The sequence below is a fragment of the Hibiscus syriacus genome, unplaced genomic scaffold (assembly GCF_006381635.1).
Source record: "Hibiscus syriacus cultivar Baekdansim isolate YM2019G1 unplaced genomic scaffold, ASM638163v2 tig00110271_pilon, whole genome shotgun sequence".
Taxonomy (NCBI): Eukaryota; Viridiplantae; Streptophyta; class Magnoliopsida; order Malvales; family Malvaceae; genus Hibiscus; species Hibiscus syriacus.
The window spans coordinates 174965-190402 of NW_024062657.1; the positions used below are offsets into that span (position 1 = coordinate 174965).

General features: G+C 34.1%; 1 protein-coding gene across 1 annotated transcript; it reads left to right on the forward strand.

The window, feature by feature from the left end:
• The first annotated feature begins 109 nt into the window (after window positions 1–109).
• On the forward strand, window positions 110–565 carry LOC120115740 (mitochondrial import receptor subunit TOM9-2-like). The gene is made up of 2 exons (XM_039136356.1): window positions 110–140; window positions 225–565. Exons 1-2 carry the CDS (start codon window positions 110–112, stop codon window positions 500–502), a joined length of 309 nt encoding a protein of 102 aa, XP_038992287.1. The 3' UTR covers window positions 503–565.
• The last annotated feature ends 14873 nt before the right edge of the window (window positions 566–15438 follow it).

Consider the following 15438-nt stretch of genomic DNA (forward strand, 5'->3'; position numbering starts at 1 on the left):
TTCACTAAAATTTTTTTCCTCTAAATTTCATTATCAACATACATGATAAATAATAATAGGCATTTTTTAAAGTACAAAAAGAAAAATTATCTCAGTGAACAAAACAAAAATGAAAATCCCCAACCGTGTTAAAACAAAACGTTTTCTCTAGGACAAAAGCCTTCACTTGGTTTTCTATCCTCAAGATTTCATTTATAAAGAAAGCATGTCGGTCTGCGGGTAAGGCTCCACCGGGAACAACGACGGCACGAGCATCGTGGCTAGACTATCCCGCGCAGTATCCGAGTCCGGAATCACGAACGCCACCAAGAGGGTCGCCAACGACGCCGCCTACGTCTCGAAGAAGCTGTTGAAGAGCACTGGAAAAGCGGCATGGTTGGCGGGGACAACGATCCTTATACTTGTGGTGCCACTTATCATCGAGATGGACCGTGACCAGCAATTCAGTGAGCTTCAGTTGCAGCAGCAGAGCCTCCTTGGCTCACGCCCTCCTCCCAAGTAAAATGATGAGAGAAATCGCTTCCATGGATGAGTTTGAAGGGTATTTGAAAATTTGCAGAGGAGTTGTTTTAAATGGAATAGATTGAATATGGAGATTATGGAATTTTATTGTTTTACAAGTATTGAGCTTTATGATTTTGTTGTGCTGAAATTCACCAAATTCACCATTAATTTATGATCGGAGTCGCCATTAATTTATGTAAATGACTGTGCGCACCATTTTTTCCACGAATAAAAAATTTTAAGTTTCGTACTTAAAAGAAATGTTTAGGGAGTCTTTGAAAAGATTTGTTAAATGTTAGCACTCGTTGCAAATTATTTTTAAAATGTGATTCTAACCTATAAAATCGGATAATTTTAATAAAATATTTTATTTTATTAAAAATATCAAATTTAGGTATGTGAAAACTAGAAAATACGCCCGTAAAATCGGCGCTTATTTGACTACGGATATTTTTATCTTGACTTATTTCGAATTTCAAATTTTAAATTCTTAAGAATAATTTTGAATTTTCTTACGGATAAAAGAATTAAAATTATGCTCGAAATTCCTAAAAATTCACAAATTAATAAAATAAAAGCTCGAAGAAGAAGTTTTTCGTGGGTGATTTCAAATATTTATCAATTTCTAGAAGAGTATTGAAATTTGAACCCATTCAAGAAGATACATCGTTTTTTCATGAATCATGTCAAAATCTAGAGAATTTAATTTACCTATTGTCTAAGACAAAAGAAATTCCCCTCGACTCACTATTGTTTCCACCTCAAATCAAAGAAAATGTAAATTGGCTTTCTAGTTTTTTTTCTCAGGAAAATGAGGGCCGAGTAGTTTTTGTTGCGGAAGACGGTTATCGGATATAGCAAAATCGCAACTGATAATTTGAGAAAATAAAAATAAAGATAAAATAGACACAAAATTTACGTGGATAACCCCTAAACAATATAGGGTAAAAACCACGGGCAACGGTAGAAGAATTTCACTATGAGAAAATAGGAATTACAACTTCTCTCGATCTACCAAGGAGAAAACAATGATAATTCTCTCTTGATAAAAAATGAGAAAACAACTCTCAAGAAACTCTCTAAATTCTCTAGTATTGGAGAAAGCTAGAATGATTTGGGATAGTTTTGAAGCTAAATGAGCTAGGGTATTTATAGTTGAAGCTTAAGGACTAATTTGTAAATACCCTAAATTACAATGACTAAAATTGAGATTTTACCATTGTTGAAAAATCAACAATTGTTGCACCTTTCGGTGCCCCCCTTTGACAAAATAATTCGATGCCATGTGCATCGATTTTCAATAATCTCCCACTTGAAGATTTAATTAGAACAATCATATTTTCACACCATTCTTTCTACCTTGTACCATCATGTTGCTTATGTCTCTGACAGGCCACAAGAGGATCGACACTAAATAAATTTATCAGCATTGATCGCATTCGTCATGAAATCTGTTATGTTGTCTTTGGTATGAATCTTCTGCATATCTACCGTCAATTCTTCCACCTTTTCACGAATGAAATGGTACTGAACTCGTATGTGCTTTGTCCTTGAATGAAATGATGGATTCCTTGCTAAATGCAAGGCACTTTGACTGTTACAATACAAAGAGACATACTCTTGATTGTGCCCAAACTCCTCCAATAGCATATTCAACCAAATTGCTTCTTTACTGGCTTGTGTAGCTGCTACATATTATGCCTCTGTTGTGGATGTAGCCACAACTGACTACAATTTTGAAACCCAACTTACAGCTCTACCAGCAATTTTGAACACATATCTTGTAGTAGATTTGCTTTTATCCAAATCCCTTGCATAGTCAGAATCTATATACCCATTAATTAGTAAGTTTGATCCTCCGTAACATAATACAATATTTGAGGTCCCTTTGATGTATCTCAGGATCCTCTTCACCATATTCCAATGCTCTTTGCCTGGATTCGCCATGTACCGACTAACCACTCTCATTGTTTGTGCAATGTTTGGTCTTGTGCATATCATAAAGAACATTAAACTTCCCACTGCCGATACATACGGCACTCGAGACATCTACATCATCTCTTCTTCACTGCTAGGACTCATACTGGAGGATAATTTGAAGTTAATATGAAGAGGGGTAGAAATTGACTTACAATCTTGCATGTTGAATCGTGACAAGATTTTCTTCAAGTAATTCTTTTGTGAAAGCCAAATCTTCCTATTACTTTTATCTAGGTGAATTTGCATCCTTAGAATCTTGTTTGCTGATCCTAAGTCCTTCATTTCAAATTCCATAGCCAGTTGTGCCTTCAATTCTTCAATATGATCTTTGTTGGGTCTTGCAACCAACATGTCATCCACATACATCAACAATATAACAAAATCGTTATCACCAGACCTCTTGAAATAAGCACAAGGGTCTGCATTAAGTCTGTTGTATCCAAGGCGCATAATGAAGGAATCAAATCTCTTATACCAACACCTCGGCGCCTACTTTAGACAGTACAGAGATTTGTTCAACCTGCAAACCAAGTTTTTCTTTTCTTTTTCTTCAAAACCTTCAGGTTGGAGCATGCAAATCTCTTCTTCAAGATTTCCATGAAGAAAAGCTATTTTAACATCTAGATGCTCTAGATGTAAGTTCAAAATAGCACACATTATTACTCGAACTGTTGTTAGTCGAACCACATGAGAAAAGATTTAATTGAAATCAATACCTTATTTTTGAGTATATCCTTTGACCTCCAGTCTTGCACGATACCTGTTGAAAACATTTTGATGTTTCGATATAACAAATTAAATTAAAAGAATTTTAATTTTGAAAATGATTTTTCTAAGCATATTCGATATATTAAATCGAATATCAAAATATTACTCAAAGTATTTCAAAGTTCATTTTAAATCCTTACCAAAGTGTAAAATTAAGTTTTAATCCTAAAATAATTTCAAAACAATTTTACAAAATATTTCGAACCGTTTCAAAGCCAAAAATTACAGTTTGTCCAGAGGGAACCGATTCCCCCCAAGGGGGTACCGATTCCCCCTGAATGGTTTTGCTCCGAGAAATTCCAGTATGCTCGGAGGGAACCGATTCCCCCCACTGTTCAACAGTCGAATATTTGAATTTTACACTTAGGGAACCGATTCCCCATGAGGGGATACCGATTCCCCCCACGCTCTAAGCAGAAATATTAATTGTTTTCACACTTAAACAACTCCAATAAATTCATTAATGATCCCCAATGTTCAGAAGTGATTCAAGGTGTATTTAAACAAACTTAGAAGCCATTGATCAACAACAAGAAACATCAAGCAACTAGAATCAAGAGAGAATCAAAGAGAAAGCATCAAACCTCAAGTTTGAGCATTTCAAGTCTATTTTTCATTCAATATTCATTTTGCTTTCAAGAACACTTATTGTGCTCAATTGTATTTATTCTTGAGTATTCTTTCTTTGTTCTAGAATTGTGCAAACATATTTGTCTTGTGAGGTTTTTCTTGCAAATTTGTAATATCCTATTTGAGAAAAGAGTGTTCCCAAGAATTGGGGTATATTCTTGAGGGAATTGTAAGGTTATCTCTTTGGCCTCAAAAGAAAGAACAAATTAGTGAATTTGTTAGAAAATCCTTAGTGTGGATAGCTAAGGTAGTGGACGTAGACTTTGGTTGATAAAGTCGAACCACTGTAAATCGCTGTGCAATTACTTTCAATTTTCTACAAAAGCTTCCACCAAAATTTTTATTGCCAATTCACCCCCTCTTGGCCGATTCCATCGATCGATTAACTCAACAATTGATATCAGAGCCTAACTCATTTGAAGGTTTAATCGCCTCTTGAGTCGATTCGGGAAGAGTTACATCGATAATCAAAGTCATCAATGGCCTCTACTTCAAACTTCGACTCCGGTCTCGATTCGATGCCCGTCAACAAGCCTTCTTTCTTCAATGGGGCTAACTATGCCTATTGGAAAAATAGGATGATGCACTTCATTAAAGCAAGTGACATGGGAGCATGGAATGTCATAGAAGAAGGATACATCAAGCCTCTCACTCATCCATGATTGTGGAGTGAAGGAGAGACAAGAATGTTCCAGCTCAACTCCAAAGCCATCCATATCATATTTTGTGCTCTTGGACCAGATGAATACGGAAGAGTTTCATCTTGTACAACCGCCAAAGAAATATGTGACAAACTTCAAGTCACTCATGAAGGTACCGATGAGGTAAAGAAATCTAAAATTAGTATTCTAACGCATAACTATGAAAATTTCAGGATGAAACCAAATGAAGATATCAAAGCTATGACGGATAGATTTTCAACGATTGTCAATGGTCTCAAATCATATGGAGAGATCATTTCAAATGAAAAGCTTATGAGGAAGTTAGTCTACTCCATTCTAAAATCGTGGCAATCAAAGAAGACGGCAATCATCGAGTCTAAGGATCTAACGTTCTTAACTCTTGAAGAACTAATCGGTTCCCTTCTCACTCATAAAACGATGCTTGAAGATGAAGTGGACCTCGATAAGATTGACGAGACACCAAAGGAGATGGAGAAGAAGAAAAACATTGGAGTTGCTCTCAAATCCACAAAAGATGAGAGTGATTCGAATGACGATGATGATGGCATGATGGCAAGGAAATGGCATTATTTGCCAAATGATTCAGAAAGTTGATGATGCCCAACCGAGGAAGAAAATTCAAACGTCATGAAGGCTTCAAAACTGAATCGAAGGAGAAAGACCCGATCATTTGCTATGAATGCAAAAAGCAGGGGCATGTCAAATATGATTTCCCATAATTGAAGAAAAAGGGTCAATCCAAAAAGAAGCACAAGGCTCATGTAGCTACATGCAGTGATGAAGAAGGTTCCGATGAAGAGGAACAAGAAGTTGCAAACTTGTGCTTGATGCTATCGGGGAAGATTCTAAGGTAACCTCTAACTCATTCAATTTGGATGAATTATCTTATGATGAGTTATTAGATGATTATAATGAGTTGGCTTCGGATTATAAGACTCTATTTTCAAAATACAAAAATGATATTTCAAAATTGAAAAACAAAAATAGTCTTATATCCAAGACCAACAATGAGCTTGAAAGTAAGATCAAAGAATTACAAATCAAAATTAATGATTTTGAAAAGAAAAATATTGATTTGCATAACTTACTTTCAAAAGTTCATGATGGTCATCAAAAGAAGATTGATAATCTTAAAACTTCTTTTAATAATGTTGGAATAAAAAGTTTTGAAAAATGTGAGGATTCAAAATCCAACTTTGTTAAGAAAAGTTTTAGAAGCTACAATCATAGAAGTCCTCAACGAACCTTGAATGGTAAAATTGTTAGGAGTATATGGGTTCCTAAAGAATTCATTACTACTAAAGATAAGGATGTCCTTCATAAATGGATACTAAAGGGGACAAGGATTTTAGAAACTAATGAATATAAACCCCAAAGAATTTGGGTACCAAAAATTAGAAATTAATCTATGTTTGTAGGAAAATGAGCATTGCTACAAGGCACGAGAAACAAATCCAAATTCATGGTACCTTGATAATGGATGCTCGAGACACATGACCGGAGACAAAAGCTGGTTCATAGAGCTTAACGCCAAAAATAGAGGAGAAGTGACTTTTGGTAATAATTCAAAAGGTCACATTGAAGGTATTGGTACTATAGGTAATACCTCTTCCATACAAATTAAAAATGTATTATATGTGAATGGATTAAAGCATAATCTATTGAGTATTAGTCAATTATGCGATAAGGGATTCAATGTCATGTTTGAAATTAATGGTTGTAAAGTCATTGACATTGCATCTAATCGGATTATGCTTGTTGGTCATAGAATAGGAAACATATACATGGTGCATTTAGATTCTATTGATATGACTAATTTGTTCCTAGTTGCTAAGGATGAGCATGATAGTTGGTTATGGCATAGGAGACTAGGACATACTAGCATGAGTGTTTTGCAACGGTTAGTTCGAGGGCTGCCTAAACTAAAATTTGATAATGATAAAATATGTGATGCTTGTGCTAAATGAAAACAAAATTGAGTTTCTTTTAAATCCATTAATGATGTGTCAACTAGTAGAGTATTACAATTGATCCATATAGATCTTTTTGGGCCAACTAGGACTACTAGCTTGGGTGGAAAACAATATGCATTTGTCTTGGTAGATGACTACTCTAGATATACTTGGGTTCTATTCTTAAGTATTAAAGATGAAGCATTAGAAAATTTCATCACATTTTCAAAAGTAATCCAAAACGAAAAAGGTTACTCTATTACTAGTGTTAGAAGTGATCATGGCACTGAATTTGAAAATCTTGGATTTAATGAGTTTTGTAATTCTAATGGTATTAGCCATAATTTTTCAGCACCTAGAACCCCTCAACAAAATGGAGTTATTGAGAGGAAAAATCGAACTTTAGAAGAAATGGCTAGAACCATGCTTTGTGAAAATAATTTGCCAAAATATTTTTGGGCGGAAGCCACAAATACCGCTTGTTATGTTGTAAATCGAGTAATGATTAGGTCAATTTTAAAGAAAACTCCATATGAAATTTTCAAAAATAAAAAGCCTAACATTAGCTATTTTCATCCTTTTGGATGTAAATGTTTTGTTTTGAACAACGGTAAAGAAAACCTTGGCAAATTTGATGCTAAAAGTGATGAAGGCATTTTTCTGGGTTATTCCTTAAATTTTAAAGCTTATCGAGTATTTAATAAAAGAACTTTAGTTGTAGAAGAGTCTATACATTTTGTTTTCGATGATAATCTCCTTTCGAGGAAGGATTCTTGTGTTAATGATGATGTAGGTATTATAAATACAAATGACTTTAGACATGACGTTGGAGAATCATCATCAAAGGAAGAAACGAAAGATGAGGAAACTCATGATCCTCTCGAGAATCCAACCATTAAAGAAAGGGAAGTATCTTATCCAAGAGAGTACAACTATGTCAAGGATGGTGAGATTATAGGTGATCCATCCAAAGGGGTAGCAACTCGATCTTCTTTTAGAAATATTTATAATTATGTTGCATTTGTTTCATGCATAGAGCCTAAGAATATTAAAGAAGCATTAAATGATGAACATTGGATTATGGCTATGCAAGAAGAGTTAAATCAATTTAAGAGAAGTAAAGTATGGACATTAGTTAAAAAGCCTAGTAATAAATCTACTGTAAGTACTAGATGGGTATTTAGGAATAAGCTTGATGAGAGTGGTAATATAGTGAGAAACAAGGCTAGACTTGTTACTCAAGGGTATACTCAAGAAGAAGGCATAGACTATGATGAAACATACGCTCCCGTAGCTAGGATGGAAGCAATTAGAATGCTATTAGCATTTGCATGTTTTCATGAATTTAAATTATATCAAATGGATGTTAAAAGTACATTTTTTAAATGGTTTTATAAAAGAAGAAGTGTATGTGGAACAACCTCCAGGTTTTGAAGATTCAAAATTTCCGGATCATGTTCTTAAATTGACAAAAGCACTTTATGGCTTAAAACAATCTCCTAGAGCTTGGTATGAAAGATTGTCAAACTTATTAATTGAAAAAGGTTTTTCAAAAGGGAAGGTTGACACTACATTGTTTTTAAAACATAAAGGTAAAGATTTATTAGTAGTTCAAATTTATGTTGATGATATAATATTTGGTTCTACTAATGATGTTCTTTGCCAAACATTTTCTAAGCTAATGCAAAGCGAATTCGAAATGAGCATGATGGGGGAGCTCTCATTTTTCTTGGGACCCCAAATCAAGCAAAGAAAAGATAACATCTTCATCAACCAAGCTAAGTACGTCAAAGATATGCTCAAGAAGTTTGGACTGGAAAATGGGAAACCTCATGACACTCCAATGAGCTCATCAACAAAGTTTGACATAGATGAAGGAGGTAAATGTGTGGATGTTAAATTATATAGGTCACTGATTGGCTCTTTGCTTTATTTAACCGCAAGTAGACCGAACATTATGTTTAGTGTTTGCTTATGTGCTAGATTTCAATCATGCCCTAAGGAATCACATTTACTAGCTGTTAAGAGAATCTTTAGATACCTTAAGGACACTCCTAGTTTAGGACTTTGGTATCCTAGAGACTCTAGCTTTAGCTTGCATGCCTTTTCTGATGCGGGTTATGGAGGATGCAAATTAGATAGGAAAAGCACCTCCGGTACTTGCCAATTCTTTGGAAATATGCTGATTTCTTGGTTTTCAAAGAAACAAAATTGTGTTGCATTATCTACCACTGAAGCGGAATACATTTTAGCCGGTAGTTGTTGTGCACAAGTTTTATGGATGAAACAACAACTTTTTGATTATGGAATTGAAGTAGGTACTATTCCTATTAAGTGTGATAATACTAGTGATATTTGTCTCACTAAAAATCTCATCTATTTGTCTCACTAAAAATCTCATCCAACACTCTAGAACTAAGCACATTGAAATTAGACATCACTTCATTAGAGACCATGTCGCTAAGGAAGATGTAGTTCTAGAATTTGTTGATACTTTGCACCAATTAGCGGATATTTTTACAAAACCCTTAGATAAGGAAATATTTTGGACACTTAGGAGAAAATTAGGTTTAACTGACCTATCTTCACTTAGTGTTTAAAAATAATTTTTAGCACTTTTAAGAATAAATGAAAAATGCTTAAAATAATATTTTTGATTGCATTCTTGTTATTAGTTAGGGGGAGTTTATGATTATTAGTGAAAATTAACTATTTGTTCAAATGATGTTTAATGACAAATTTGATTGTTTGAACATAGTTAATTTTCGAAATATGAGTTGCCAATACCACTAGGATTAATTAATTTAGCACTATTGGATGTTTAAAATACATATTTTTTAAATATTTGGTAGAGGGAATCGATACCCCCATAAGGGAACCGATTCCCCCTTTGAATGGGAATTGATTCCCCCTATAGGGGAATCGATATCTCCCTGGGGTTTTGTTTTTTACGAGCAAAACACCCTATTTTTCTCAAACCCTCTTTATCTTCTTCCATTGCCACCATGCTCTTCTCCTCTCTCTCCCTATCTCCTCTTTGCTTTATAACATCTATTTCTAGTCAGAATTTCATCATTTTTCAAATCCTAAACCTGCTAGCATCATTAAAATCGTGCAAACAACATCAAAATCCACTCAATCTCATATTTCAAGGTAATTTTTTCTAAACTCTCTATTTTATTAATTTTGAACATAGGACTAGTTTCAATTAGTTCTAGATAGAAATAGTGATCAGGCATTGATTATTAGTGTTTAGAAACTAAATTTTTGCAACTAATTTCATCAAAATCTCACAAATTTTCTATTAATTTTTGAATTTTTGAAATTAAAAAAAATGAAAAATCTTTAATTAATTTTAAAATTGATGTTTTTTTATTTAGTTATGTTATTTACATGTAAACTATACATACTATGGTTTTTCAAACATTATTTTCAATAGTTTTTCAAAACTTTGCCCATTAAGATTTTTTTTAATCTTGAAATATTGAGAACTCAATTGAGTTTTGGGATTGATTGAATTGTATACATGTGTTTTCTAAATTGCAGGTTATCCATTCTATTCCGATTTCCTAAACCATGTCCAATCCTAAACGTGCTAGGTCATCATCTAGTCGCTCAAACCGTCAATCCAACCCATCTCCAAATCCTCCACCTATCCCTCCAATTTCTAATCCTAATCCCATTGATCCAAATTTGACTATCCAAAACCCGTGTTTCAATTAACATGGTCCTAGAAATCATCATTTTTGGTATTATCAATATTTTGAATCTTACAAAATTAGGGAAGAACGCATCCCATCTCTTCAGGCTATGATTGATATCTTTTTTAGATATCTCCCTCTCCTACGAGAATGGAAATTTGATAAACTTTGTAACCTTGAACCTCAAGTTTTTCATCAACTTGTCCGTATCTTTTATTCTAATGCCGTGTGTATTAAAAATCAAGCTGAAACCAAAACAATAGCAGTTCATTCTTATCTTCTAGGACAATACTTTCATCTTGATTCGGCTTACATTGCTAATGCATTAGGATTAGATAATGATGGTTTATCTAATGAAAAACAAATTTTAGGTTCTCGTTATAAAAGAAGGGATAGTGCGAGTGTCTTGGATCTTCATGACCATTTTCTTCATCTAAGGATCACTTGGTGGTTTCGACCATCCGGAGGTCGTTACTCTACTCTTCGTGCTTTAGATCTTTGGTGGTTACATTGTTTCCAAAACAATATTAAAATAAATCTTCCTGAGATTATTTTTGCTGAAATTATTGAAACCGTAAACCAAGTTCCAAATAAGAAACTTTGTTCTTCTCTAGTTTACGGTTGTATTCTTAGTAATCTCTTTTCTATAGCCGGGCTTGGAGTTGGTCTTGATGCCTCTTTTCCCCTAAAGAAACAAATCAATATCTTTTCCTTAACGAGATCGGGATGGATTAAGGATAAGCAAACTGGTGAATGGGTTCGAAGCATTGAGCATACTTCGGGAGCTAGTTCTTCACAAGCTCCACCGGCAGCTGACGACGATCCTGATCTTGAACAATTAATGCGAGATATCGATGAAGCCGAATATGAGCCTGAGCAGCCCGAGGAGCAAGCACAACAAACAGATCAAATGCCTCCATATTTTCAATCTTTTATGGAGACATTCGATTTCCGATATGCTACCATAGATTCGCGCTTTACTTCTATAGAGTCCCATTTATCCACAATGGGAGCTCAACAATTGGAAATTCTCCGGGAGATGCGTGCAAACAATGAATCAACCAACGCTCGTATTAATGCACTCACTCATGAAATGGCAGCTATGCGAGCTCATTTCCCACCTCCCGATCCTCCTACGGATGCTTGAACTTTGATCTTTGCTTTGCTTGTTTGGATTGAACTTGGATATTTTCATTATTGTTAAAACATTTTGAATGCTTTTGGATTGTTTATTTTTGGTTGTTCGAACTTATATTTAATACATTTGATTTGGATTTCGTGTTTATTTTGCATCTTTAGACATATATGACCAATTATCCATTACATGTTTATGAATATTGATTATAAAACTAATGGCTAACATCTCTTTTGATTATGATCTTAGCAGCTTAAGCTTTATATTAATAAATCAATTAGCTTACGTTTTTCAAAATTCTTGTTTAAAACGTTTTTATAGGGTCTTTTTGATTTAACAAAAAGGGGGAGAAAGTGTTAAAGTAAGGGGGAGTATTATTTTTCAAAATCAAAATTTATTTTGAAATTAGAAAATCTTAAAATGTTTTGTTATATCAAAAAGGGGGAGATTGTTGAAAACATTTTGATGTTTCGATATAACAAATTAAATTAAAAGAATTTTAATTTTGAAAATGATTTTTCTAAGCATATTCGATATATTAAATTGAATATCAAAATATTACTCAAAGTATTTCAAAGTTCATTTTAAATCCTTACTAAAGTGTAAAATTAAGTTTTAATCTTAAAATAATTTCAAAACAATTTTACAAAGTATTTCAAACCGTTTCAAAGCCAAAAATTAGAGTTTGTCCAGAGGGAACTGATTCTCCCCCAAGGGGGTACCGATTCCCCCTGAATGGTTTTGCTTCGAGAAATTCCAGTATGCTCGGAGGGAACCGATTCCCCCCACTGTTCAATGGTCGAATATTTGAATTTTACACTTAAGGAACCGATTCCCCCCGCGCTCCAAGCAGAAATATTAATTGTTTTCACACTTAAACGGCTCCAATAACTTCATTAATGATCCCCAACGTTCATAAGTGATTCAAGGTGTATTTAAACAAGTTTAGAAGCCATTGATCAACAACAAGAAACATCAAGCAACTAGAATCAAGAGAGAATCAAAGAGAAAGCATCAAACCTCAAGTTTGAGCATTTCAAGTCTATTTTTCATTCAATATTCATTTTACTTTCAAGAACACTTATTGTGCTCAATTGTATTTATTCTTGAGTGTTCTTTCTTTGTTCTAGAATTGTGCAAACATATTTTCCTTGTGAGGTTTTTCTTGTAAGTTTGCAAATTTGTAATCTTCTCTTTGAGAAAAGAGTGTTCTCAAGAATTGAGGTATATTCTTGAGGGAATTGTAAGGTTATCTCTTTGGCCTCAAAAGAAAGAACAAATTAGTGAATTTATTGGAAAATCCTTAGTGTGGATAGCTAAGGTAGTGGACGTAGACTTTGGTTGATAAAGTCGAACCACTGTAAATCGTTGTGCAATTACTTTCAATTTTCTGCAAAAGCTTCCACCAAAATTTTTATTGCCAATTCACCCCCCCTCTTGGCCGATTCCATCGATCGATTAACTCAACAATACTTCTTCACTTGATCGTCACCATTTCGCTTGATTTTGAAGACCTATTTGTTACTAATTGGCTTCCTTCCTTGTAGTAATGGCACAAGGTCCCATGTATTATTTTTATGAAAGGCTTCAATTTCTTCTTGCATCGTCATCATCCATAGTGAAGCATCTGAGTTGTTTATTGCCTCCTGGTATGTTAATGGCTCACCGTCCTCTGTTAAAAGACAATATGCAATATTACCTTCTATAACATAATCTGAGTGCCAATTGGAACGTCTTCTCACACGATCTGATTGATGAGTTGTTGGAGCTTCAGAACTCTTTGGTTCTTGTTCATCATGTGCTGGTTCTACTTCAGAAGAATTTCCTTGTTCAACCTCCTTTTCCACATATATCTGTGTAGTCTCTGACTTTTTCAGCACTATCATCGTATTCTTTTCTTTGTAGTTTATCTTCTACAAAGATAACAAACCTGCTGATGATCACTTTGCGGACAGTGGGATCCCACAAGCGATACCCCTTTATACCATCAGCATACCCTAAGAATTTGCATTTCCTAGATTTTGGATTCAGCTTTGAAATTTCTTGGGAGTTGTAAATCACGTACACAATACTTCCAAATACATGGAGGTTTGAATAATCAGCTTGTTTACCAGTCCACATCTCTATTGGTGTCTTCAGCTCTATTGCAGTTTATGGAGCTCGATTCACCAAATAACAGGTGGTATTGACTGCTTCTGCCCAGAATGATTTTTCTAGGCATGCATCCCTCAACAATGCTCTTGTTATTTCTAACAAGGTTCTGTTCATCCGCTCTGCCACTCCATTTTTTTAGGAGTGTTCGCCACTGTGAATTGTCTTTTGATGCCTTCTTTCCTGCAAAAGTCATCATATTCTTTGCTTGTGTATTCTCCTTCATTATCTGTTTTGAAACACTTGATCTTATTTCCAGAATCAAGTTCCACCAGCGTTTTGAAGTTTTTGAAAGTTGAAAACACATCTTACTTCTTATTAATAGGGTACACCCAACATCTCCTGGAGTAGTCATCAATAAATGAGACAAAGTATTTTGCTCCACCTAGGGATGTAAATGGTGTTTGCCATACGTCAGAGTGAACCAATTCTAGAACACTTTTGCCTCTAGAATTTGACGTAATGAATTTCAACCGGTGTTGCTTACTTGTTATGCAATACTATCGCAACTGATAATTTGAGAAAATAAAAATGAAGATAAAAGAGACACAAAATTTACGTGGAAAACCCCTAAATAATATAGGGTAAAAACCATGGGCAACGGTAAAAGAATTTCACTATGAGAAAATAGGAATTACAACTTCTCTCGATCTACCAAGGAGAAAACAATGATAATTCTCTCTTGATAAAAAAGGAGAAAACAACTCTCAAGAAACTCTCTAAATTCTCTAGTATTGGAGAAAGCTAGAATGATTTAGGATTGTTATGAAACTAAATGAGCTAGGGTATTTATAGTTGAAGCTTAAAGACTAATTTGTAAATACCATAAATTACAATGACTAAAATTAAAATTCTACCATTGTTGAAAATCAATAATTGCTGCACCTTTCGGTGCCCCCTTTGACAAAATAATTCGGTGTCATGTGCACCGATTTTTAACAGTTTTTTTTACAAACTGTTGGTTCGGTTTTTATATAACCATTTTCGATTTTTTTTACACGAGTACGAAACAATTCTAATCTACTTGCTTTCTGCCATTTTTTCTGTTGCCCGTGTACGGTGGATGTGGAGCCGTACGAGCGGTAGGGGGGAGGAGCGTGGCTTCCTTGATTGGTAAGTGGGAGTGGAGAGAGGAAGAATTGTACATTTCATGAGATAAAAAAGAATCAAGTTGTAGGCAGAGGTAATGAGAAGTAGATGCTATATGATCAATCGTGTGTTACACATACCAAGAACAAAGTTCACACCTTCTGAGCTATGGAGACGGAAGAACACCATTGTATGTTGCTTTTATGCCAACATGTTTTATTCTTAATGATATGGAGTATAGAGACAAATTCAAAACCTATAGTGATGAATGAATCTTCCTTGGATAGTAGTAAGACCTATTGCTTGTTCAACCTTCTTATAATTAAGGACTTTCATGGAGTCAACCAATGTTAGTTTTAAAGATAAAAAAATGATCCAGGAGCATGGATTCCCAGAATTTCTAGAATCAGTATCAGTTGTTCAAAATACTACTCTATCTATTGCTTCAATCACCAATGTGAATTCTATACCTCCAACTAGCATTCTCTTTATTATTATTATTATTATTATTATTATAAGCTACTAGTTTTTATATGAGAAAATATCTAGAATTACAATGAAGGTTTATAATCATAACCGTAAGCTAAACACATAATAAGGATATTTTCTTATAATCATTAACACAAGAAACTATTCACATAAGATCACACAATGATCATCAAAGGAAAATGTTAAAAGACTTAACAAAATAAAAAAATAAAAACTCAAACAAAAAGATAAATACAAACATATCTTATTACAATGACAAAAAAATCATAAAAGAAGATTAAACTAATGAAAGACCACCGATAAATCTTAAATCAAAATCGAATGACGTAAGAAAACTATTCGTCTCACATTTACGA